This window comes from Somniosus microcephalus, chromosome 11 (assembly GCF_052327205.1).
Source record: "Somniosus microcephalus isolate GS21.2 chromosome 11, FLI_Smic_1.0, whole genome shotgun sequence".
NCBI classification, from domain to species: domain Eukaryota; kingdom Metazoa; phylum Chordata; class Chondrichthyes; order Squaliformes; family Somniosidae; genus Somniosus; species Somniosus microcephalus.
The window spans coordinates 158177753-158205452 of record NC_140997.1 but is presented as its reverse complement, the minus strand read 5'-3'; the positions used below and the strand labels follow the sequence as shown (position 1 = coordinate 158205452).

At 45.0% G+C, this 27700-nt stretch overlaps 1 protein-coding gene across 1 annotated transcript in view; it reads right to left on the bottom strand.

Annotated features, from left to right (window-relative positions):
- The window catches only part of LOC147110960 (acylamino-acid-releasing enzyme-like), a 130028-nt gene that overhangs the window by 50825 nt on the left and 51503 nt on the right, over positions 1–27700 (bottom strand). Inside the window, exons 7-11 of the mRNA XM_086001386.1 lie at positions 20753–20890; positions 18458–18549; positions 10787–10827; positions 9179–9300; positions 7879–7939 (exon numbers count right to left, since the gene is read on the bottom strand). Of these exons, the coding sequence (XP_085857512.1) occupies positions 7879–7939; positions 9179–9300; positions 10787–10827; positions 18458–18549; positions 20753–20890 (454 nt within the window). The remainder of the gene's footprint in view (positions 1–7878; positions 7940–9178; positions 9301–10786; positions 10828–18457; positions 18550–20752; positions 20891–27700) is intronic.

Below are 27700 nucleotides of genomic sequence, written 5' to 3'. Positions count from 1 at the left end.
GACAGCACCTGTACGATGAAGCTGAAAGGGAGCTATGACCTGGAACAATTGGTCGATAGCATCCCGGCCAGATATCAAAGGCATGTACGGGAGAATATAGACATGTTTGCCATGCACAGACATGATTGCGGGAGAGTGACGGGGGTAGAGGTGAAGGTAGATGGGGACCCAATGTCGCGGCCCCAGAAACAGTATAACTTTCCCCGGGAAGCAGAAAAGGACTTGGAAACTGCTATAAATTCCCTGGTGGAACAAGGTGTATTAAGAACGATACCCACCCATGTAAATTCACCCCTTTGGCCGGTAAAGAAGTCCGATAAATCATGGAGGGCCACGGTAGATTACCGGGTCCTGATTAAGAATAATATTCCAGTCTGTGCGCCCACGGTAGCGGCAGTAGCAGACTTAATAGGGAGCATCTCCGTGGCGGCAACAACTTTTACAGTATTGGATATTTCAAACGGGTTCTGGTCCATTCCCATGAGGCGGGAGGATCAGTATAAATTCGTCTTTACATTTAAAGCACAGCAGTATACGTGGACGTATCTTCCACAAGGGTTTCACAATAGTCCCTCAATTTTCCACCAAAGCATGGCCGAGGCACTAAAGGGTTTTAGTCAGCCTGACCGGTTGATCCAATATGTGGATGACCTGTTATTATTCTCTGAAGGTACGGAGGATCACAGGCCATTACTGAGTGAATTATTGGAGCTGTTAAAGGAAGCAGGTTTTAAAGTAAATCCAAAGAAAGCCCAAGTTGGACAAGGGGAGATGCAATTTTTAGGATTGACCATTAGGGCAGGAGAAAGAGCTAGAGATTGAGCAAAGAGAAAGGCAGTCCAGGAACTATCCGTTCTGAAGGACGTGTCTGGGGGTAAGGTCCTTCCTGGGAATAACGGGTTACTGCAGGGAGTTTATTGAAGGATATGCAGCCATGGCAGCCCCTTTGCTGAGGCTTCTTAGGAAGGGAGTAGAATGGGAGTAGGGTGAAAGTTGCCAGGAAACATTTACGCGCTTAAAAGAGGACCTACAAACGGCACCCACGTTAGGAGCAATAAATGGGGACCAGGACTTTTACCTGGAGGTAGTGGCTACTGGGGACAGTTTAAGCGCAGTGATACTCCAAGAGCGGCACGGCAAGTTGAGACCGGTGACCTACGCCCCCCGAGTTCTTAGAGGTAGAAAAGAGCTTTTCTAATTGCGAGCGGCATCTTTTGTCGACCTTTTGGGCCGTCAAACACTTTCGGTCGTTCACAGGGTCAGCTACAGTGACCCTATTGACCTGTCACACCCCGACACAAATGTTACTGGACAGTAGGATGAAGGATGGGACAGTGAGTAGCAGTAGGATTGGCCGTTGGATGTTGCTGCTATCTCAGTTGGACCTGAAATTGGAAAGACTAGGGGAGCCAAAGCTAGCCCCGAATCTGGTTTATCCGGGGATGGCTCACGTGTGCTCAGTAGGAGGAGTGTGGGATGTAGATGTGGGATTCCGGGCCGGGGAACACCCGACAGGTAGAGACATTTACGTGGATGGATCTAGTTCGGTGACAAACGGAGAAAGAAGAACAGGTTGCGGGATTTATGATCCAGAGGTAGGGATAGAGAAGGCCATAAAACTCCCCAACACTTTGAGTGTACAGCAGGCCGAACTGGCGGCCGTAACGTATGTAGTCTCACACCCCAGTGAATTCCCAACCCCCTATACAATATGTTCGGACTCAATGTTCACTTGCAACTCCTCCACGGAGTATCTAGCAATATGGGCTAGGCGAGGGTTCAAGTCCTCAGACGGGAAGCCGTTGGTGACGGCCCCTTTGTTAGAAGTCATTCTGAACGTCACAGGTAGTAACCAGCAGGATTACTACATCCAAAAGGTTAAAGCGCATTCCAAGACAGAGCCTAAGTGGAAAGGGAATCAGAAGGCTGATGTACTGGCCAAAATGGGGGCAGGGGAAGGATACCTTGGGACCCGTACCGATCCGGACAGATCATGGCTGTAAAGGCGCATAACCCCCAATCATCGGGTATAGTAGAGAGGATGAACCGGACATTAAAAGAGAGGTTTAGGAAAGAGATAGGGGAGGTCCCGAAGAGATGGGATGAGGTCCTACTCCTGGTCCTAATGAGCATAAGAGCTAGTCTCTCTAAAAGTACAGGACACACCCTTCATGAGTTAATGACAGGGGGGTCGATGAGGACCCCGACTCATGTGTTGGTACCGGTCCTGACTGAAGCAGAGATTAAGGAGGTCACACGGGACAGGTTTGTTAGAGATCTGTACGATACTCTAAGGGGGCTGCATTGGGAGGCAGCTAACAATATGGGAAGGCAGCACCAACAGAATAAAATGCTGTTGGAACCATGGAGTGGAAGGTAGTGGACCAGGTAATGGTCAGTAATTATGCCAGAGTAGGGGCATTCGAGCCATTATTTAAAGGACCCTATAATATCGTGGATAAGGCAAGTCCTATGGTCTATGCGGTCCAGCTGCCGAGGCGAGTAAAATGGTTTCACATCAACCAGTGCAAGCTGTACGACTCTGGAGAGAGAAGCACAAAACGGGCCAAGGCCCAAGGAATCGTAATGAGTTTGATCAATGTGAGCCTTTCTCCCATGCTGTGGGATGATGAGGATGACTCAGAGGGCGGAGCGGTGAGACGAAGTAGTCAGGTGCCAAGACCCAGGGTGCTCTGGACACCTCCTCCTACTCCACACCCGGGCCTCAAGAAACCCAAACATCGGGACAAGAAAAAACGAAAGCAGTGATTGAACCAAAGTGTAAATATGTGTATCATTTAAGTGTGACCTGTGAAGGGGAGACCCCTCATAGAGCAGTGTTATTCTTTTGTTTTGTTTTTATAGAAGCGAATCGAATCAAGGACGCGAGATGAGGTGGACGCTGCGGATGAGTGTGTGGATGATCCTGATTAAAGCAGGGTGGGGAGATCGGGGAGACACCGAGACATTCTTTACGTACGGGTGTATGGGAGAAACTGGCTCCACTGTAACTCAGGAGGGGGGCGACACGGGGTAATAATAGTACAATTACATACTCCCACGATGGGAATTGGCCGGGTTGGCTAGGGTCGAACTCGACCAAGTATTCAAGGCGAACCAGGGACAAGATTGGGGAAGTGTCGGTGTCCTACCCAATGGTAAACATCACGACTAAGAGGGTACGGGTGAAAGAGGGTAGATGGGTTTGTCTGGAATGTAAGGGATGGTGGTGGTGGTTGCGGAAAACAGACAAAAGGTAAAAATAACACATCCACGGAATGGGAAAAGTTGGGTAATAATTCGAACAGGCGGACCATGGGAACTAAGGAAGGGGTAAAATCGTGTTGGGATAAATGGTGGAAGAAGTAGCAAGGAGTTTGTGTGTGCGTGGTCGGGTCGGGGCACAACTGCAAAGGGGGGGGGTGAGGGGGTTGCTATTACTTTCAAACGGCAGTGGCAGGACGCAGGGTCAGGAGTGAATTGGACTCAGAGCTTTGACTCTTGTGTGACCCTGGATCCTCCAAAAGCACTCAACATGACCAAGCTGGTTTCGAGCAAGATGAAGCCTCTACCGAAAACCCCAGAGACTCAGGGTACAGAGGTCAAATGTCCCGTAACGGCACCCGGGCCTAAAAATGGGCTGGTGTTGATTCCCAACGGGAAAAATGATGCATCATACTGTATATTCCAAAGTAGCGTCGGTTATTCTTAATTTAATGGAGTTACAGTTGCCCCGGTGGTGCCCGCCAGAGATGGAAAAGTTGTATGAAAAGTTGTTAAAATAAATGTTCAGACAATTCTACGAGAGGAATTATGGGGACGAAAGTCAGGAGGGAGCGCACAAACCGGTAAGCAACAGCCACACGGGCTGGGGGAGACGAAAAAGGGGACTGATTAATGATGCGGCCATAGTGTTTAATACAGGGATGTCACTGGTCAACAGTATGGACAACGCGCAGTTGCAATTACAAGTAAATAACCTAAGGGACCAGCTAAGGAAAATACTGGGGGAGGGTAATGACATTGAGGGTCACGAATTGCAGGAAGACCAGGTGATGACGATTCATCTAAAGGAAATGGTAGCTGAGCTGGAGACTCACGCTCAGACCATCAATGTATTAATAAAGGAGGGCTGAAATGTGTCAGATCGGACTGCCCAAAATGATGTGTGTGTCATGTATGGGGCCTGGTTGTTAAACGAGGGGCGCAGTAATTTAGAGGATTTAAAACAAGGCCACGTACCATCGTGGATCAGTAACAGGTGCCTAAAGGCTTTAAGTGCTTATAACAACCTCATGAATCCATGTCAGCTACGGTTGGCCTCCGAAGCGTACCCAGTCCCTGTCAACTGTGGTCAGAATAAAATAACGGTAATGGGGATAGTTCGGAGGATGCCGGTGATGGATCAGGCGCAACGACCCGCACCGGTATACCGGGTAGAAAACATTGGTGTAATTCGAAACGGGGTACATGTGAAGCATCCTAAAACCCCTCAGTATGTGGTGAAGTTGGGGAACTCGATAACCGGCACTAGTCTGGAGGGATGTCAAGGAGGAGGTACACATGTGGTATTGTGTCCCTACCATTTGAATCCTTTCGATCGGCCGGTATGTGGGTTTGAATACGGAGACGGGCAGCCTATCAGCTGTATCATGGAAGTGATGGCTCACAGCCATGTCCCGCCCCAGGTTGCGTACAAGGGTAACAGAACCGACTGTGTAACCACTAGCGAAAGTCGGTACAGAATACACAGGGACACCTGGTGTCCAGTTCAAAATTCCACCTTTTGCTTCAAGCCCCAGGTAGAGACACAAGTAGCACAAGAAAGGATAATGCCCATCTCAGACCACAAACACATCGGTATCACAGTTAACGGTACTTTACCTAACCTCCAAGAATACAAATCGCATTTTGGATACGATATCCCGCCATTACCTGAACATTTGGTTAAGCTATCAAAGAACCTAGAGTTGTCCCAAAAACATTATTACACGTTACAGCAAAAGAATGAGAAAGAAAGGGAGGAAATCGAAGAGATGATTACCCCGCCGTGGTGGGATGTGGGACTCAACATTGAGATCCCTCCTTGGATTCGAATTGTGTCGCATGTGTTGGTAATTGTACAATTGTGTATTATGTTGTATCTATTAATCTTGTCGTGTAAATTAAAAAGGAAGACAAGGGGGAAACTTAAAAGATTGAAACAGGAGGTTCAGAATGTTTGAACCAAATGTATGTATGTATTTAAGTAATAAAAGTGAAATGTAAAGATTTGGTTGAGACTGGCAATGCACCCAAAGGCAAAGAAGAAGTAGAATTCGTCAAGAGTAATGTCTCTAGTTTATAAAGAGACATTAACGGGGGGATATGTAGATTTTTTTAAAAACCCTGTACAATAGCAAAATGCTGAAAGCCTGTTTGGCCCAGTGGTAAGGGCATGAAACGGTTAAACTTCAAGTCACAGAAAAGGTGCCAGTCATCAAAGTCTACAGTTCTTGGAGAACACATTGATACTGGACAATGAAAGCTTTGACTCATGATTAACTCTGAAAAGGAAATTGACATTGAACTGTGAGGCCTTGAATCATGATTGGTTTCGATGGGAAAAATGAACATCTGGACAATGCTCTGAGTTTAACTGAAACAATGGGGGTCACGATCGACTTCCTGACATGAATGGAAGATACACAAGTCCTGAGCAGACAATCAGCCAACCGCCCATCAACAGTAATAGAAATCACATTGAATATGCGTTTCGGAAAGCGGGAGAGGAGATAAGGAGTTATCTTCGATCTCACAACTCTGTACACCTCCAGTGATTGAATTACAGGTTGACGAGGTGTGAATGTCAGACAGTTCAGCAAACCGACAACCGAAACTGGTTGGGGGGAGGCCCAGCATGGGGCCAGGTGACTAAAAGAACTATAAGAAGGAACCACACCAGAGCTCTCTCTCTTGGAAGCTAGCTCTGACTACAGCAACTGCCAGGTGCAAGAAGGAAAGGAAGATGGTCATCTCCAGCTCCCAGCCTGCAATCGACGTCGGCCACGACCAACCGGACGGGTGATTGTAAAGTCAGTTGACTCTACAAGGGGTTTGCGGTGTAGGCAGCTGCAGTCAGATAAAGGAGGACGGGGACAGGTCATCTCCGATCCAGGCCTACAATCCGCAACGGTAACGACCGGCCGTATGGGTGATTGTAAGTTTCAGCCAAATCTCAACAGGGTTTTGTCTGTGTTTTGTTGGTTTTAATAAACTAACAGTTTTGGGTTGAACCTAAACCTTTGTGTTGTCTACCATTTTGTTCCTGTAAAACCCAGAGTAAAAGAACCCTTGTAAGGATGAGGAAACCAAACACCTTACACAACTTTCCTTCTCACCACCCCATAAGTGATGGTGTGATTGACACCAGGAGGCATAACACTAGGGGCAGCCCAATCGTCAACCAGCAGACCTCAGCCACTGGGGATAAGAGTTCGACTCAAAGCCCAGGATATGCTTCAAGCTTCCCTGTAAGGAAATAGAACACTCCAAACATTCTAGCTTATTGGAGCAACAATACAATGAGAAGGAGGTTAAACTATTTCAGAAGACAGCTCGCCAAGTTATGCAATCAGGAAATGTTATAAAATGAATAATTTTTTGCTATGTACTGAACTGACACAATATCATTTTACAAAGCTCAAAATTTTTAAAATAACAGACATGTTTTAATGAAAGCAAGTGTAAAGTTATTGGTTAGGTAACTGCAAAACAGAATAGCAGAGATTCCTTTGCTCTATTATTGGAACATTGAGTGCAGTGCAAATAACATACTTACTCTATTGTAAATCAAAACTGATAATTGATATCCAAATCCAACTATATTTAACAGGACTGTGGAGCTTTCCTTATGGGAGACATTTGTAGCTTTACCCCCAACATCTCAGGTAGCAGAGCCAGCATATAACAGGAAAAAGACCAGGAGGTCTCAAGTTTGATTTCCAGCCTGTACTGAGCTAGCTTTTGTCAGCTGGAATGGTGGTAAGGGAGCTGTAATTAGGGGAGGGAAAATGTGCATGGGTTCCTTCTCCGGATTGCTATCCAGTGACCCACACCAGAAAATACATGAGACTTTGATGGGTAAATGGCCTAGGGGCACCACCCTGTGTAGCAAAGCATATACAGGAAACTTTCGTTTAACCGGAGGTTAAATGTCCGGAAAGCTCTATCTACCGGCAAAATTCAGGAGCCGTTTCCTATAAGTTTTTTACTTCTCGTTGCTTTTTTTTTTCCAGTCAGGCTCTGCAAGGTCTAGCTGAAGCTGTTGCTTAGCTACAGAGACGCTTTTAAGCTGCGGCCGACTGTTTTGAAGCTGTTGCTAAGCAACAGGGTTTGTTGATTCACACGGAGCTCAAAAGCTCCGTATGTTTTAACATTAGCGCTGGTTTCTACGGCAGTTTTGATGGTACGGCACCAGCTCGGTCCCGTCAGTGCCGGATACCAGAAAGTTTCCTGTAGACCAGAAGGTGCCGTGTCTGATTCATAGACTATGCTGAGTCAGTTGATCTTAGCCAGGGCAGCAGCTGGGGGCTACAACTGGCTTCAGTACTCCCAGGCTAGGGAGGGAAACAATTTAGTCAGTATTCCCACTTCTGACTGCTGTCCACAGACCTGCGCCTGAAAGCCCACAGTTCAATAGCCTGCTGATTCTCATTATCTGGGCTTACACATGGAACTGCACCCCAACAAGAGTTAGTGCCTGCTGGAGGAGAGAGAGGAAAAGGTGAGAAAACTGGACTAAATGCAAATGTGAGATGTTCTAAAAAAAATTCAATCTACAGCAGATTTGAAGCCTCAAACAGTTTTACAAAATCTACGCACTAAAGTCGCACTAACCTTCATCTGGTCGATTCACAATGTCCACCACAGTGGAGGTCACCTTCGTGTACCAGTCATACTGAAAAAGAGCAATGGGTCTGTTACAGTTGTTGGCTTTTTTGTTTGGTGTAAATAAAATAAGACAAAATCCCTTTTTCCCTCCATTAGGTATCTACTGTTGCCAATATCTTTCAGTTGGGCTGACCATAGCCCAGTCCAAAACAAGACTGGGGCAGAGAGCTGGACAAGAGCAATGCTTAAGACATAAAGTTGAGTGCACTTAAAAAAAAAAAAACCACAGGCCACACACACAAAACTCTTAAATACAGGGAATGGAAACTGAACTTTTCATCTCCAGTTTTCAAACCTACCAGAAAGCCAACCTTGAAATTAGACTGTCCGGTTCAAAAGTAGACAGGTGGCAACCTACCTTCAGTAGTGACTCCACGACAATTCTCTCCACAGGCAACAGGGGTGCCTTATTCCACAGTAATTCCAATAATGGCCTGGATAATTAGTGGGGCGGGATTTCCAAGCAGATGGGGGGATGTTCTGCCGAACACTGTGGAGTTTTAAACTGCCAGGTGGGAAACGTTGCAGAACAGGCCCCAGCTCAGGAGCATGGCGGTTTCTTGCTCCTCGGGCTAGAAATCATGAGGGGGGTGGGTGCAGCGTGGTTCGGTAGATCGGGGGCAGAGTTGGGGGGGGTCGGTGATCACAGGGAGGTCGATGGGGTCCCATCGCTGATGTGGGGGTTCCAATCACGGATGTGAAAGTAGGACCAATCATGCGGGGGAGGGACTGAGATGAGGAGAAATTTCTTCACTCAGAGGGTGGTGAACCTGTGGAATTCTCTACCACAGAAGGCTGTGGATGCCAAGTCACTGAATATATTTAAGAAGGAGATTGATAGATTTCTAGACACAAAAGGCATCAAGGGGTATGGGGAGAGAGCAGGAATATGGTATTGAGCTAGAGGATCAGTCATGATCATAGTGAATAGCGGAGCAGGCTCAAAGGGCCGAATGGCCTACTCCTGCTCCTATTTTTCTATGTTTCTATGTCCAATCGCGAGGGGTTTGGGTTGGTGGCGGTTCCAAGCGCAGGGAGGGAAGCAGTTTAGCTTAGGGGGTGCAGGGGGAAGCACTCCTGCTCCTCCTGACCCACAAGCAGTGCTGGAAAAGCACTTACATCTTCCATGCAGCAGTCTTCGCCTCCCTTTAGCTGCCGGGTTTTATGTGTACTGCTGTTAATAACCCACCGCCAAAATAGAAATATATAGAGGTGTATTTTGTCTACTTTGTATTTAATCACTAACCATGCAAAGTCGGCTGCACTGGTGGTGGGGTCCACCTGTATCACCTTCAAAGTAGACAATGCGACACTTGTCAGGACTGAGCCGAGGAGACCAAACAGCATTTGTTTGAGATGAAAGTTGCACTGTGAGAGAAAAGCGAAAAACTCAACTTCAGCATGCACAACACATGTATTTCAAAGGACACGAGGATACATTTTCTGAGACTCTGCTTGCAGTGAGGAGTCTCACCCGACAAGAGCACGGATCAGAGAATCAGGTAAGCAGTGAATCAGTCCCACCTGTGTCTAATTCTCTGATCTCTTCTCCCATTGAGCAAGACTGTATTGGGACAGCGTCTCTGAAGATTTGCCCTAAAGTCTTCCCAAAAATGTAAAAAAAATGAAGGGTTCTGCCACATATAGGATGTCATCACTTGCAGCAAAGTGCATTTTAATATAGTTTACTGGTGATGTAATTGGGGTGTGATGCATGACCCTTGAGGACTTCCCCCTCCCCAAGCAAAAGGTTTGTCAAACACTTATTTTCATGAAGACACCTTTAAGGATGTCACAACAGAATCATCATCATTAGATGGCAATAATATTGTTTTGAGCAGTTCCAACTATAATATTTCCCTTATTCCAGAAATATATTCCATTTCCAAATTAATTCAAGTTATTGCTCTTTTCGCCTTTCGTGTCCATTGGCTATCACTGCCTCCTTATCAGAGAGGGAGGGACGGTGCATGGCCTGTAGGTGATCCAGATAGCATCAGAGACTATTGCTTTTGAATCAGAGGGTCAAGTTTGTTCTCAGATAGTGTATTGAGATAGCTGAAAGTGTTTTGGTGTTGATGATGGGGTAAAGCTGGCTTTGTTGCGCAAAATATTTTTGCCCAACTTTAATATCGGTGTGGCAAAATGGCATTCCTCAGGAAAAAGACAAAACACATGTTGTCTCCATGACAACAGTATTCCATGAAAGTGAAATCCCAAATTATATACAGGTTCAAAAGCATAAGTCTGAGACACAAACTTCAACACCCATCACCAGTCTTGCTCTGCAATTCTGCTGACTGGAACCATGCCTGCCATGGGGTTGAACAGGCTGCCTACATACACTGTTGCACTCTAAAATGGAAAGCTCCACTTCTGCCAGACACTCCACCAACTGAAGGTGTCATCACAGCTGCAACTGCCAGATTGGAGTGACATGCAGTCTCGTGTCCCTCTCACAGCAAAGCCCTACATACCCCAACTCAGCGACATTTAAGCTGTCTTTTTTCTGCACTGTATGCCAGCGTGAAGGAAAAATGCACCAAAGATACAAACTCTGCCAGTATTTCCTCAGTTCTGAAATGGTGCTCACACGAAGGCTACATCGCTAAACAGCAGTTTCACATTGTAGGTGCTGCACAGCAAAAGCCAGCTGGCATCACTTCTGCCAATTTTCATCCCACAATACACTGTATCTCACATACATGACCTGCGCTCCACAATCTCACATGTAAAGCAAAATTCACTCGCCAGGTTCAGTGCAAGTGGACACAAACTCCACGTGTTCTGCCCGCAATGCTGTTAAAACACAACCAACAGTATGAAAACAGTTCACCCAACAGGAGTCACTTACCACAGTTACCACCTGTCAGATCCACATAGTACAGTCCAGACCTAGAAGAAAGAATATCAGTTCAACATAATGATAATAAAATTCATTTAAAACAAAAATATATTAGACAGTAACACAAGGATGTACAGGACTGGAAAACACGTTTTGGTCCAACTAGCCAGCTCCAGATGACTCCTATGAATATTTGGGAAAGGCACAAAAATTTTTATTGCAAAGGGCAAGTTACAGAGAACATTTTGTACACATTGCTATTGTGACAAGAGCTTTAAGAAAAATAAATGATATATTAAATTTGAGATGTGGTGTGCATGTCTCACTGAAAACTCATTCCAAGCACCTGCAATACCTGTTACTCCTGTAGGTGGTGCTGTGACGAGTATTTTCAATATTAAAGGTGTCATACTGTATGACGTACAATAATTGCTATTCTATAGTTAGAGTATATTACCCCAAAACTGCACAAACTGGCCACTGGGTTCCCATAAATTGCTCAAAATAATTTGTTTTAAAAAAAATATAAAACCTGCCCCTTTTCCCTCCTCAGGAACTTGCTTTGTTTAACTGTGAGCAAGGCAACTGGAAATTCACTAGTGGGTTATATAATTATGGTCAGGATGAGTTAAAACTTGGGAAAATGCCGCAGCAACTTTAAGGTGTAATCTGAAAATTTGCAGGGCACTGCTCTATTCTTCTCCACCAAATGAAGATATATAACCAGTTTAAATGCAGTATAAAATTTTCATTGGTGCACACATTATTGTGGGAGCCAACAAGAATGGAGCAATTAGGTGGCAGGTACAGCTTTGGTTGGTTGATTGATTACCTTTCTGCAGATATTAGTCTTTTCACTTTTACTTTTACTCCTGCCTGAGACAACACTGATTTTCTTTTAAATTTACTTTTTATACCAGGAACAAACAGGATTTGAAGTCCCGATTTTAACCTGAGGCGAGATTGTGGCATGTGGGGGCTGGGCCAATGATGGTGCTGGAGTGGTCCATTTTAACTCCCAGGCTTCATTTTAATTTCTGACATCAGACTCCCGCCCAAAGCTGGCAGGAATGACGCGATGGCCAGCAGGCGATTGCATAGCTGCAGACCACCACCAGGAGCCTAAGGAAACGTGCCTGAATGACGTCTTCGGACCCTAACATTTCAATATTAATGCAGGCCCGCCTGTCCGTGGCAGCAGCCTCGATGCTACCGAAAACCCCAGAGTTAAAATGCCGGGCCGGGGGGGTGGTTGTGACACAGCATAGGCAATACCCAGTCTCCATTTTAACCCCCCCCCCCCCCCCCCACTGGGGACAACTCATGAGGTCAGGAAAAGCTAGAAAACACAAGTTTATATGATGCTCAGTCCTCACAGTGGTAGAGAGCTAAGCAGTGAGAAAGTGGCTAAAAATGAATACGATTGCTGATTTTGTTTTATAGAAATTAGTTATGGCCTAGGCTTTCGCTTCCTCCCTGCTGGGTCAAACTCAGTTCCACCAGTGCAATGGTTGAGTGGAAAGCCTAAACCTATATTTCTAGATACAGTCATAAAGATTAAAACATAGGGGCCTAGAAATTAGCTATAGCCCCGCCAGCTCGCTGGCGGCCAGAATTTACCGCTGGGTGCGGAGCCACTCGCGCCCAGCCGATATTCAGTTTCAGCGCCCAAAGTCGAGGACGGCCGCTGTTCAAGGGTGTGACCGCCCCCGCTTGGGGCGCTGAAACTGAATATCGGCGCGCTAGTGGCCGCAGCGGAGCGGCAGGCTGCGGTACTGCAGGCCTTCCTCCCTCTCTTAAGGGGGAGGTGCCTGCAGCAGCCGGAGCCCCGATCGCGAGTGCTGGCAAAAGAGCCCGGCACAACGGAGAAGTGCCGGGCTCCCGGAAACCAGCCGGCAATGCCGCGGGGGGGGGGGGGGGGGGGTGGAGGAGGCCGGGGAAGGAGGTGCGGGCAGGCGGCCGCTTCCGCACCTCCATCTTAAAGCGCCCCACTAAGGCTGCATTACGGACCCGGTCTCCGAATGTTATTAGCGGCCGCCACGGAAGAGGTGGCTGCTACTGAAGATGGGGGTCGGGCCGGTGTCGGGGCGGTACCGGGGCGCTGCGCACACCGATGACGTCATCGGTGGCGGCGCAGTGCTAACGGCTACCGCCGCAATTAGCGCGTCAATGAAGTTCGCCCGTAATTTGCAGACTGGCGCAGAAGCACTCTTTTGGCGGTAACTGGGCGCAAAGCCCACTGAATTTCTAGGCCAGGGATTCCATTGTAATGATCAATAACATGTCATTCTATAGTGGACACTAGGTGGAGCCGTAGAGCTGTATATAGCTGTATGTATAAGACTACACTACCCAGTTGTATGTATATTAAGACTACATTACCCACAAGGCAGCAGTCAAGATGGAAGCCTCTACAGATACTGTACCTAGTCCATATGTGCTCAATAAAAGTGTCTAGCAAAAGCTAGCTGTGTTCATAATATGAATGTCTATTTATTAATGAACACAAGATGGTACCAGGATGGTGAAGATCTGCTGAAAATTGTGAAAAGCGACATGGAGAATTTGAAGCCACCAGAGCGTTTGAAACTCACAGGAAACATCGACTACAATTGGCAGACTCTTAAACAACAATTCGAACTCTACATTGCAGCCATCGGATTCGGTACGAAGCCAGACGCAAGGAAGGTGGCGTTGCTGCTTACGGTTGCAGGCCCACAGGCGATAGAGGTATTTAATACATTTGTATTTAATCCAGAGGAGAACAGAGAAAAATTAGAAGATGTGCTAAAAAAATTTGATGCACATTGCTCTCCCAAAAAGAGTAAGACCTATGAAAGATACATCTTCCGTTCTCAGACACAGCAGCAAAATGAGACTTTTGATAGCTTTATAACTGATCTGAAACTGAAAGCACAGACATGTAATTTCTCTGAGCTCAAAGCATCCATGATTCGTGACCAGATTGTGTTTGGTATTCATGATAAAAAAAGTCAGGGAACGTCTGTTGAGAGAAACCAAACTAAATTTGGAAAATGCGGTGAAAATATGCCAAGCCAGCGAGCTAGCTTGAAAGCACGCGAAGACTTTCAGTGAAATCAATAATGATGCGATTGTAATGAGTGATAATGCTGCTGTCGGTGCTGTGTCCTACAAGGGGAAGAAACGTGGGCAGAACAGAAATGAAAAGCAATCGGAGGATGAAATTTTTTAATTGTAAACGCTGTGGTTACAAACACCAGTTAAGACAATGCCCAGCGTTTGGAAAAATGTGCACAAAGTGTAATGGAAAGAATCACTTTGCCAAACAATGCTTTTCAAAAGTAAAAACTAAGAAAGGGCAACGAGTTAATGTAATTGAGGACACTGATTTAAGTGAGACATTTTTTGTAGGAATGGTGTCATGTGACAATATCAAAAAGGATACAGAAAATGTGCAGCCCTCAGAAATGGACAATGCTGAACATAAAGTTAATGCAGTAACAGAGGACAAATGGATGATCCCACTGCAGGTAAATGGAGCATTAGTTACCTTGAAACTAGACACTGGGGCAAAAGCAAACTTAATCAGTATGAGTGACATTAACAATATGAAAAACCCCAAAATACAGAAAAAGTCAGTACTACTGAAGGACTATAATGGACAGAAAATAGATAGCTTAGGTGTATGCAGACTTAAAGTGACAGTCAAAGACAAAGTGTATCATCTCAGGTTTTCTGTTGTGGCTGAAAGACTTGATTCACTATTAGGTGACAAAGCTTGTGAAGACTTAGAACTGGTCAAGAGAGTCTACCGTATAAACTGTGCCATAAGCAGACCAGATGACTCAGTGGATTCTGTAGTGAGTAATTTCCAGGATGTGTTCAAAGGATTTGGAGTTCTACCATTCACATACAAGATCCAGCTAAAGGAGGATGCTCAGCCAGTGGTACATGCTCCACGAAGAGTTCCAGCACCCCTGCGTGACCGGCTCAAGAATGAACTGGACAGAATGACCACACTAGGAGTCATCAGGAAAGTCGAAGAGCCAACAGACTGGGTTAACTCCATGGCATGTGTAAAGAAAAAGAACAATGATCTAAGAATATGCATGGATCCAAAGGACTTAAATGCAAACATAAAACGTGAACACTACCAGATTCCCAAGCGAGAAGAAATCACCAGTGAAATGTCAAGTGCCAAATACTTTACAAAGCTTGATGCCTCACAAGGATTTTGGCAACTAAAACTGGATGAAGAGAGCACCAAATACTGTACCTTCAACACACCATTTGGCAGGTATTGTTTCCTCAGAATGCCTTTCGGGATAATATCTGCATCTGAAATCTTTCATAGAGCGATGGAACACATAATTGAAGGTCTGGAAGGAGTTCGGGTCTATGTTGATGACATCATCATCTGGGGCTCCACACTGAAAGAACACAATGAGAGACTGACTAAATTGCTACAGAGCATACGCCGGAATGGACTGAAGCTCAACAAAGCCAAGTGTCAGTTTGGCGTCCAGGAAGTCACTTTCCTAGGAGATAATCTATCTGGTAAAGGAATAGAGCCAGATATGGAAAAAGTAAACGCCATACTCAAAATGCCCCGACCCACTGACAAAAAAGGAGTGCTACGCATCATGGGGATGATAAACTTCATTGGAAAGTTCATTCCTAACTTGTCAGCCAAGACAGCCTGTCTGCGAGACCTGCTACATAAAACAAATGAGTTCGCATGGACAGAAAGACATGAACAAGAGTGGATAAACCTCAAAACAGTGCTGACAACCACACCTGTACTCACCTTCTTTGACCCAACAAAAAGAATCAAAGTGTCAACGGATGCATCAAAAGATGGCCTAGGTGCGGTCTTGCTACAAGCAGAGGGTGAAGATTGGAAGCCTGTTGCCTATGCCTCCAGGTCTATGACTGATACGGAGTGTCGATACGCCCAGATCGAAAAGGAATGTCTAGGCTTGGTAGTTGGACTAGAAAAGTTTCATGGCTACATATATGGACTTCCCACCTTCCCAGTTGAGACAGACCACAGCCCTCTGGTTGCCATCATAAAAAAAAACCTGAATGAGATGTCTCCAAGGATTCAACGACTCATGATGAAGCTGCAAAGATATGACTTTGAACTGATCTACGCACCAGGCAAATACATAGTGTTAGCAGATGCACTATCCCGAGCACCCACAATGAGTCATGTGAGCTCTACTGAAGAAGACGTGGATGTTCATGTGAGTATGGTCACTGCTGCGCTGCCCGTGTCAGACACAAAATCAAAGCAAATGGCAGAAGAAACAGTAAAAGATACAGTGTTACAAACAGTAATAGAGAACATTCATCATGGTTGGCCAAAAGGTTCCTGTCCAAAATATTTTCACATAAGGTCAGAATTGAGTGTCGCAAGTGGACTATTACTAAAACAGAACAGGATAGTCATTCCACAGGCTCTACGTCAAGACATGCTCAAAAGGATTCATGAGGGACACCTCGGAATTGAAAAATGCAAAAGGAGGGCAAGAGACACTGTTTATTGGCCTGGCATAAATAAGGACATTGAGAACATGATAGGCAAATGTGAGACATGTCAGAAACACCAAAACAAACAAGCAAAGGAACCAATGATAGTAGCTGACATACCAACAGCACCATGGCAAAAGGTTGGTATGGACCTTTTTCATTTAAATGGTAAAGACTATCTAATAGTGATTGACTACTATTCGAACTATCCTGAGATGGCGCTGCTCTCAAGCACCACAGCAAGCAGTATCATAATGCATGTGAAATCTATCTTCGCCAGACATGGAATTCCCAGGATTGCCGTTAGCGACAATGGTCCGTGCTTCAACTGTAAGGAGTGGCAACAGTTTGCAGCACATTATGACTTTCAGCACATCACATCCAGTCCTTTGTATGCTCAGTCGAATGGTAAGGCAGAGAAAGGTGTTCAAGTTCTCAAGCAGCTACTGAAGAAAGCGACAGAAAGCAAGTCTGATCCTTATCTCGCCCTGCTGAGCTACCGAGCCTCACCTTTAGACTGTGGTTCTTCACCTGCTGAACTACTAATGGGTCGCAAGTTGCGCACCACGCTACCCTGCTGTGCAAAAGAACAGCAAAGTGAGGAACTGAGACAGAGACTTCAGCTGTTAAAGCTGAAACAGAAATCATACTATGACAAGTCATCCAAAACTCTAAAACCATTGACAAGGGATGATGTTGTCAGGATTGAGGATCCAGATGCATGGAACAGGAAAGCTACAGTTCTTGAGGAAGTAGGACCAAGGTCATACACTGTTAGAACTGAGGAAGGACAGATTCTCAGGAGGAACCGCCGTTCCCTCCTAAAAACACAAGAGACTATTCAAGAGCAGATTGATGACAATGCCGCAACTGCATCTTGTCATTCACCGCCAGAACAATCTCATGAAGACACATCAGACTTACCCGTGTTGAGAAGATCCACACGTGAAGTAAAAGAGCCTGATAGACTTAATCTTTGAGTACAATGTAAAGCTTTGAAAATGTGTTGACTGTTTTGAAAATGTTTATGTTTATAGAGCACTAACAAAAGTGTTACTGATATTATCTTTATTGTTTTCTTGAAAGTTGATTGATATTGGTTTTGTTAAACCTCAAAGAAAGGGGGATGTAATGATCAATAACATGTCATTCTATAGTGGACACTAGGTGGAGCCGTAGAGCTGTATATAGCTGTATGTATAAGACTACACTACCCAGCTGTATGTATATTAAGACTACATTACCCATGAGGCACTAGGCTACCCACAAGGCAGCAGTCAAGATGGAAGCCTCTACAGATACTGTACCTAGTCCACGTGCTCAATAAAAGTGTCCAGCAAAAGCTAGCTGTGTTCATAATAAGAATGTCTATATCAATAAAAGTATGGATTTTGTACAATGCTGCTGCAGCCATTGTAGAATCTACATATTATTGCTGGTAGTTTCATGTTGTAAATGAACAAAAACGTACTTCATAATTTAATGTCTTTCAAGTTGTTTCAGAAATATAACACAATCTCAAATTGGATAACTTAAAATGCTGTATTGCTTTCACACATTGATTATGAATTTTTGGAACTATTTTCTGCACATAGCCATCAAATAACAATCCCTTTCTCAACGTGCAGTCCAATTGAACTTTAGCACTTAGGTAATATTCTTACAAAAATACTGCCATATTTTTTGACAATTTTCTCTGCTACCCCCCCACCCCCACTTTATTGAAGGCACTCATCTTTGCTGAGGTACTTCTAGCAAAAATGTTAATTTTAGCAGTGCTCTTTAAACAGTGTATTCATTTATCAAATATCATGGGTGTTGCCAGCCCTCCAAATTCTTAGCCAAGTGGCTGCTATTCATGTGAAAACCTGGGCAGTGAGTTTTTGACTGGTGGGCACTACACGCAGGATCCACACATGCACTTTCCCACAGGAGTCCCTAGACAGCAAATCAGGACCAGGAACCCCGACTGATTCTCGCTCTCTAATCGGAGAGCACCAAACCCAATTCTAGCATCCCAATTGCTGTCCCATCCAAGATTAGCAAACTCAACAAAGACCAGGAAAATGACCAGAGACAATCTGGTCTGTGTAGCTTATTAGTACACCAGACAATGCCTTTACTGCTAGGCAACTGAATGATCCACAGTTTGAGGTTTTCTCTTACTTTCTGTTGGTGCAGTACACAAGGCCTAACCGTTGAGGCTCATGATCCCATCCAACAAATACGATGCCAGTGTCATTGGGAGCCCAAAATGCCTGAAATACAAACACAAGGTGGGAGCAAAGATAAAAGCAGCATGTTACATAAAGTAGATCCTTTCCATTTCAGCGAGTGAGCACTCAGAAAAAAGAGTATTCTGATCGGTTGAAAATTTGGTTAAAAAGCACGATAAACAAAGTTTCAATTTAGTTGTGGAATATGATGATTATAATCACAGACTAAAACTAAACTTAAAACAGTCAAAATATAACAGGTAAAAGTAATACAATTAGCTGGATCTCAACTTTCATTGCCAACTCGTTTGCCCTCACTGGGCAAGCTCCACTCATTCTGTTAGCTTCTCAGGCACAGCCTTCTGCTACAGGTGGGAGTTACAAAGTGGAATTGGGTAGAAAAATCAGATGGAGAGGCTCCACAGTGCAGAAGCATAAAAATAGAACAATATTGGCACCAGAAAAGTCTGCAGCCCAAGGTCCGCCTGCAGGTGGAACTACACGACTTCCAGTGCCCTTGGTAAATGGCATTTCCAGATAGTGAGCCTGCCAAAAGCATTGGCGCTTTCAGATGCTGGTGTGTCAGTGATTCTGGAGCAGCTCTGATTATGTACGTTTTTAAAATAAATTCCATGCTATTGGTCGTACTTGTGTCTTGGAACTTGAGCCTCAATAAAAGATTGGTTCCTTGCTCATAGTTCCCTTGAGTAATTACAAAGTATTTTACACTTAAATCGGCATAAGATTAAATTGTTTGCTCAATAGAAGATAAATTACTCTGCTTAATGTGGAATAATGTTTCAATCAGTAGAAGAGTACAATACACAGTTTTGCATTGTGTTTATGCAGTTAACTCTTTCCCTCTGAATCTAATGCAATCAGTCCTCATTCCATTGCATGCCTGCACCACTATCAAAAAAACTGGCCAAGCTCACTTTCTTGGGCCTCTTCGCAGGAGTGAATCCAAATTAACAGACTATGGGATTAAAAGAAAGCTCAAAAATATTCCCGCTCATCAAAAAAGCTGGAAAGAAATATTCAAACTGGAGTGAATTAATCTGCCGAAGAAAAGTCGAAGATTGAACCTGCAAAGCTACCTACAGCAGTTGCGGAGCAATGCGAGTGCAGAGCTGTGGCTACAGTGCCGATTTGCACTGCTGCGGAGTTTGCGCAAGAAAGACAGGAGCAGGAGTAGGCCATTCGGCCCCTTGAGCCTGTTCTGCCATTTAATGAGATCATTGCTGATCATCCAAATTCAGAACCCTGTCCCTACTTTCTCCCCATATCCCTTGATCCCTTTAGCCTTAAGAAATATATCTAACTCCTTCTTGAATATATTTAATGAATTGGCCTCAACTGCCTTGTGTGGCAGAGAATTCCACAAGTTCGCCACTCTCTGGGTGAAGAAATTCCTCCTCCTCTCAGTCCTAAATGGCTTACCCCTTATCCTTAGACTGTGACCCCTGGTTCTGGACTCCCCCGCCATCGGGAACATCCTTCCTGCATCTAGTCTGTCTAGTCCTGTTAGAATTTTGTAAGTTTCAAGGAGAACTCAATGCCCACAGGCTTAAACTTATTCATGGAGTGCTATTTGCTGGTCTGTTTAACTAGTGAGATATTTACTGAAAAATAGAAGCAGAGGCCATCAAATCTTCATTGTTAACATTTGAAGCAAATTAAAGGCAGGCATTTATACGGATGCCGTTGTAAAACTTAAACAATGCAAGGTCACCTTGGAGGTAGTTTTGCTTTTACTGATACCAGCAACTTCAAAAAGTACCTGTAATGCGGCTAAAACCTTGACACTGCACGGCACCAAAGTTGTATTACAACGATGCAGCAATGATACTGGAGGTATTCACAAATTTTATATTTAAATTAGTTTCTAAAATCTAATAATGCAAATTTAAAAAAATATGAAATATTGACAAACGCAAAAAAAATAACAGGAACTGATCAGATTAATTTTCCACTGAACCTCGTGCGTTTTCTCCAGGCATGGGCTCATATAAAAGGGACATGCTAGATCTCGGATCACTGGAATTTTCACTTGGACTTAGCCAGGGCTAAGTCCACCAGATTCATTGTTAAGATTTGCATTTTGAGGCAATTTTGGTTGGGTTCTAAAATTGACTCATCTTGCACAAACCACAATTAGAAAGATAGTTAGAGGTAAACTGAGGAGGAAATTGATTCTCAATATGGAAGTGTATACAATAGCTGCAATATGCAGCAAAACACAAACCTGTCCAGGAGAAATGTGTTCAGGAATCCCCTCCAGCACAGAGATGTTGTTACTCTCAATATCCAGTACGCACAGCACAGGAGTGGTCTTCTTCACCAGGGTTTCTCCCCAGTCCTCCCAATACACAAACTCATCACCCTGCAGGATAAGAAACAATGAATATAAACACTACCTAGAGCTTTGCACTGGACAATTTATGTTTCCACAAGGTAGTCTAAACCTAATAGCACATTAAAACAAACAATCCTTTTACATACAGATCAGGGTAGAAAAATAAACCAAGTAACAGAATGCCAAATATCACAGGATTTGCTAACCCTGTCCCTTCCAATTTATATTCTATCTCCTAACACTTTTCAGTGTTATATCCATTTACGGTCATAGTATCACATCACAAATAAGAGCTTACATATTCTTTATTGCTGCTGTAATTTTAAACTAGTTTGAGTAAATAATAATGAAATCAGATGTTAAAATGCATTAAACTGAATCCTCACTAATGATTTATAATGCACTGCACCACAGCGGTGGTGGCGGCGGTGCATCTGTGTGGAGCGGGAGCCTGAGGATATAAAGAGGCGGTGGAGCAGGTAGGCCCCACAGCGGCAGCGGACCTGTGTGGAGCGGGAGCCTGAGGATATAAAGAGGCGGCGGAGCAGGTAGGCCCCACAGCGGCGGAGGACCTGTGTGGAGCGGGAGCCTGAGGATATAAAGAAGCGGCGGAGCAGGTAGGCCCCACAGCGGCGGCGGACCTGTGTGGAGCGGGAGCCTGAGGATATAAAGAGGCGGCGGAGCAGGTAGGCCCCACAGCGGCGGCGGACCTGTGTGGAGCGGGAGCCTGAGGATATAAAGAGGCGGCGGAGCAGGTAGGTCCCACAGTGGCAGCGGCGGACCTGTGTGGAGCGGGAGCCTGAGGATATAAAGAGGCGGCGGAGCAGGTAGGCCCCATAGCGGCGGCGGCGGACCTGTGTGGAGCGGGAGCCTGAGGATATAAAGAGGCGGCGGAGCAGGTAGGTCCCACAGCAGCAGCGGACCTGTGTGGAGCGGGAGCCTGAGGATATCAAGAGGCGGCGGAGCAGGTAGGCCCCATAGCGGCGGCCCTGTGTGGAGCGGGAGCTTGAGGATATAAAGAGGCGGCGGAGCAGGTAGGCCCCAAAGCGGCGGTGGCGGACCTGTGTGGAGATATCAAGAGGCGGCGGAGCAGGTAGGCCCCACAGCGGTGGCAGACCAGTGTGGAGCGGGAGCCTGAGGATATAAAGAGGCGGCGGAGCAGGTAGGCCCCACAGTGGCGGCAGACCAGTGTGGAGCGGGAGCCTGAAGATATAAAGAGGCGGCGGAGCAGGTAGGCTTACCAATCTCCGACCTCAGAGGGAGCGAAAGAAGTAAAAATTAATCGAAGTGTGACGTCACCAGAAAGCAGGTAAGTGATTGGTTGGTGAGTATTTCTCTCTCTCTCGCTTTTTTCCAAACTTATATTTTGTGGTTTATAGTTTATAAGGTGTCTGTGGTGTAGCGGGGACTGCTGGTAAACCAGGGCCCTTCAGAATATCATTTAATTGTAGTGTAATTGGTGGGATTGATTTGATTTAATTTAATTTGAATTAATTAAAGGGTAACTCATGGCAGGACAGCACGGCCCTGTGGTATGCTCCTCCTGCGCTATGTGGGAAATCAGGGACACTTCCTGTGTCCCTGACAACCATGTGTGCGGGAAGTGTATCCAGCTGCAGCTACTGACAGACCGCATTGCGGCGCTGGAGCTGCGAGTGGATACATACTGGAGCATTCGCGATGCTGAGGACGTAGTAGATAACACGTTTAGAGAGTTGGTCACACCGCAGGTAAAGGCTGCACAGGCAGGAAGAGAATGGGTGACCACTAGGCAGAGCAGTAGGCGCAGGCAGGTAGTGCAGGGGTCCCTTGTGATAATCCCCCTCTCAAACAGATATACCACTTTGGATATTCTTGGGGAGGTTGGCTCATCAGGGGAAGGCGGCAGCAGCCAACTTCCTGGCACCGTGGGTGGTTCTGCTGCACAGGACAGGAGGAAAAAGAGTGGGAGAGCTATAGTAATAGGGGATTCTATTGTAAGGGGAATAGATGGGCATTTCTGCGGCCGCAAACGTGACTCCAGGATGGTATGTAGCCTCCCTGGTGCAAGGGTCAAGGATGTCTCAGAATGGCTGCAGAACATTTTGGAAGGGGAGGGTGAACAGCCAGTTGTCGTGGTGCATAAAGGTACCAACGATATAGGTAAAAAACGGGATGAGGTCCTAAAAGATGAATATAGGGAGTTAGGAGGTAAATTAAAAAATAGGACCTCAAAGGTAGTATTCTCAGGATTGCTACCAGTGCCACGTGCTAGTCAGAGTAGACATAGAAGGATATTTCAGATGAATACGTGGCGAGAGGAATGGTGCAAGGGGGAGGGATTCAAATTCCTGGGACATTGGAACTGGTTCTAGAGGAGTAGGACCAGTACAAACCGGACGGTTTGCACCTGGGCAGGACCGGGACCGATGTCCTAGGGGGAATGTTTGCTAGTGCTCTGGGGGAGGGTTTAAACTAAAATGGCAGGGGGAACCTGAGCAGGGAGACAGAGGAAAGGGAAACAAGGATAGAAGCAAAAGACAGGAAGGAGAAAAACAAAGGTGGCAGTCAGAGAAATCAAGGGTTTAAATCAAACATGGCCACAGTAAATAATAATTCTAAAAGGTGTAAGAGTGTTAAAAAAACAAGCCTGAAGGCCTTGTGTCTTAATGCGAGGAGCATTCGTAATAAGGTGGATGAATTAGCTGCGCAAATAGAGGTAAACAGATATGATATGATTGGGATTACGGAAACATGGCTCCAGGGTGACCCAAGGCTGGGAACTCAACATCCAGGGTTTTCAATATTCAGGAAAGATAGGCAAAAAGGAAAAGGAGGTGGGGTAGCTTTGTTGGTTAAAGAGGGGATTAACACAATTGAAAGGAAGGATATTAGCTCTGATGATGTGGAATCTGTATGGGTAGAACTGAGAAATACCAAGGAGCAGAAAACGTTAGTGGGAGTGGTATACAGACCTCCAAACAGTAATGCGGAGGTTGGGGATGGCATTAAACGGGAAATTAGAGACGCGTGCAATAAGGGCACAGCAGTTATCATGGGTGACTTTAATCTACATATAGATTGAGCTAACCAAATTAGTAACAATACTGTGGAGGAGGAATTCCTGGAGTGTTTAAGGGATGGTTTCCTGGACCAATATGTCGAGGAACCAACTAGAGATCAGGCCATCTTAGACTGGGTATTATGTAATGAGAAAGGATTAATTAGCAATCTTGTTGTGCGAGGCCCCTTGGGTCGGAGCGATCATAATATGATAGAATTCTTCATTAAGATGGAGAGTGAAGTAGTTGACTCAGAGACTAGGGTCCTAAATTTAAATAAAGGAAACTACGATGGTATGAGGCGCGAGTTGGGTAGGATTGATTGAGGAATGTTACTCAAAGGGTTGACGGTGGATAGGCAATGGCAAACATTCAAAGATCGCATGGATGAAGTACAGAATTTGTTCATCCCTGTTTGGCATAAAAATAAAACAAAAAAGGTGACTCAACCGTGGCTAACAAGGGAAATTAGGGACAGCATAAGATCCAAGGAGAAGACATATAAATTGGCCAGAAAAAGCAGTAAACCTGAGGATTGGGAGCAGTTTAGGATTGAGCAAAGCAGGACAAAGGGATTAATTAAGAGGGGAAAATAGAGTATGAGAGTAAGCTTGCAGGGAACATAAAAACTGACTGTAAAAGCTTTTATAAATATGTGAAGAGAAAGAGATCGGTGAAGTCAAGCGTAGGTCCCTTGCAGTCAGAATCAGGGGAATTTATAATGGGGAACAAAGAAATGGCCGACCAATTAAATACATACTTTGGTTCTGTCTTCACAAAGGAGGACACAAATAACCTCCCAGAGATGTCGGGGAACATAGGTTCTAAAGAGAGGGAGGAACTGAAAGAAATCAGTATTTGTAGGGAAATGGTGTTCGGGAAATTCACGGGATTGAAGGCCAATAAATCCCCAGGGCCTGATAATCTACATCCTAGGGTATTTAAGGAAGTGGCCCTAGAAATAGTAGATGCATTGCTGGTCATCTTCCAAAATTCTATAGACTCTGGAACAGTTCCCATGGATTGGAGGGTAGCTAATGTTACCCCACTATTCAAAAAAGGTGGTAGAGAGAAAACGGGGAATTATCTGACATCGGTAGTGGGGAAAATGCTAGAGTCCATTATAAAAGATGTAATAGCAGAACAGTTGGAAAACAGTGACAGGATTGGACAAAGTCAACATGGATTCACAAAAGGTAAATCGTGCTTGACTAATCTACTGGAATTTTTTGAGGATGTAACTGGTAGAATAGATAAGGGAGAACCAGTGGATGTGGTGTATTTGGACTTTCAGAAGGCTTTCGATAAGGTCCTGCATAAGAGATTAGCGTGTAAAGTTAAAGCACATGGGATTTGGGGGCAAGGTACTGACTTGGATAAAGAACTGGTTGGCAGACAGGAAGCAAAGTGTTGGAATAAACGGCTCTTTTTCCGAGTGGCAGGCAGTGACTAGTAGGGTACCGCAGGGATTGGTCCTAGGACCCCAGCTATTCACAATATATATAAATGATCTCGACGAGGGAACTAGATGTAGTATCTCCAAGCTTCCAGACGACACAAAGCTGGGTGGGCGTGTGTGCTGTGAGGAGGATGCTGAGAAACTCCAGTATGATTTGGACAGGTTGGGTGATTGGGCAGAAGCAGTATAATGTGGATAAATGCGAGGTTATCCACTTTGGTGGCAAAAACAGGAAGGCAGATTATTATCTGAACGGCAATAGATTGGGAGAAGGGGAAGTGCAACTAGACCTGGGTGTTCTTGTGCACCAGTTGCTGAAGGTAAGCATGCAGGTGCAGCAGGCAGTTAAGAAGGCAAATGGTATGTTGGCCTTCGTAGCGAGAGGGTTCGAGTACAAGAACAAGGATGTCTTGCTGCAGTTGTGTGCAGTTTTGATTGCCTTATCTGAGGAAGGATGTTCTTGCCATGGAGGGAGTGCAGCGAAGATTCACCAGACTGATACCTGGGATGGCAGGAATGACGTATGAAGAGAGATTGGGTCGATTGGGCTTATACTCGCTGGAGTTTAGAAGAATGAGAGGGGATCTGATTGAAACTTATAAAATTCTAACAGGACTAGACAGACTGGATGCAGGAAGGATGTTCCCGATGGCCGGGGAGTCCAGAACCAGGGGTCACAGTCTAAGGACAAGGGGTAAGCCATTTAGGACAGAAATGAGGAGGAATTTCTTCACCCAGAGAGTGGTGAACCTGTGGAATTCTCTACTACAGAAGGCGGTGGAGGCCAATTCATTAAATATATTCAAGAAGGAGTTGGATATATTTCTTAAGGCTAAACGGATCAAGGGATATGGGGAGAAGGCAGGGACAGGGTACTGAATTTGGATGATCAGCCATGATCTCATTGAATGGCGGAGCAGGCTCGAGGGGCCGAATGGCCTACTCCTGCTCCTATTCTTCTATGTTTCGGTCCTACATCGTTCATGAAGTTCTAGGGATTCCAGAGTCATTTGGTGCAACATTACTTGGCGGATAATTTTTCAGCAGATTAGTGAATCCTGATGCATATGCAAATAGGAATGCCATGGAGTTTACAATACATGATCTTCACAGTGAAATCATGCTTTTACTCAGCAAAAACCAAGAGGTAGAATTCTGGGATTTGTCAAAATCTTGTCATGTGTAGACATACTTAATATAAATACATCTTTTCTGGGGAGTGATACATTGTTTGAAGGGTCATCCTTTGCAATTAAACAAATAATCAGGTTATTAATATCCTTCTTCATCATGGGGTTATTAATTCCCATCATCTATTTAATTCTTATGTATTTGTCACAAAGTCTACTAAACCATTGTTTTTCACACTGGTTCTCATACAAGTTGCTCTCCTCTTCTGGTGACACACTGCCCACCCACCCATTCAAATGCAGAATTTGATTTTGATTATTAATCATTTGCCAGTTAATGTGTACTCAATGAAGCACTTGAATGCATCTCGAGAGCATTTGATTGTAAATCTAAATACAGGAAACTTTGTGATATCCGGCACCGACGGGACCGGCGTGTTGCCGATCTGTCAAAACTGCCGGACATACAAAGTTAATGTTGAAGCATACGGAGGTTTTCATCTCCGTATCTGACAACAAACACTGTTGCTTAGCAACAGCTTCGAAAGAGTCGGCTGCAGCTGCAAGCGTCTCTAGCTGAAGCTGTTGCTATAGCTACAGACCTTGCAGTGGCTGACTGGGAAAATAAAAGAACGACATCTGAAAAAACTTACAGAAAACGGCTCCTGATTTTTGCCGTTAGATCGAGTATTCCGGACATACAACCTCTGGATAAACCAAAGTTTCCTGTAAGTTGTTTTAACTCTGTATAATCAATTAATGAGGCAACATTTTGAACAATCTGCATTATTGGCCAGTTTACCTTCAAAAAGTGGCCAACTCACAGAACTGAACTCATTTCCATTGCAGAAGTGATTGGGAAAGGACACAGTCCAGATTTTAAATGTTGAAACAATGATGTTCGTAGGTTAATTATCTTAAGTTAATATCACAGTACCAGAGGATACTGATGCAAGGTTGGCATTTCAAGTTGAGATTAGAATTCCTGCTCATGTAGTAGAAGACAAGGAGAATGGACTCCCATTAAAAGCAATTAATGCTGCACTGATTAACTTACAGAAAATGCTGAAAGACTAACTGGCTGTTTCCCCCAGTGACTCAAGCTGCCTGAAGATAGTGAGTAGCTGAGCCACACACACTAAGGTCCAAGGTTCAATTGCAATCTGTGCTGAGTTAGCTACGCTCAGTTAAAGTGGCAGTACCGGTG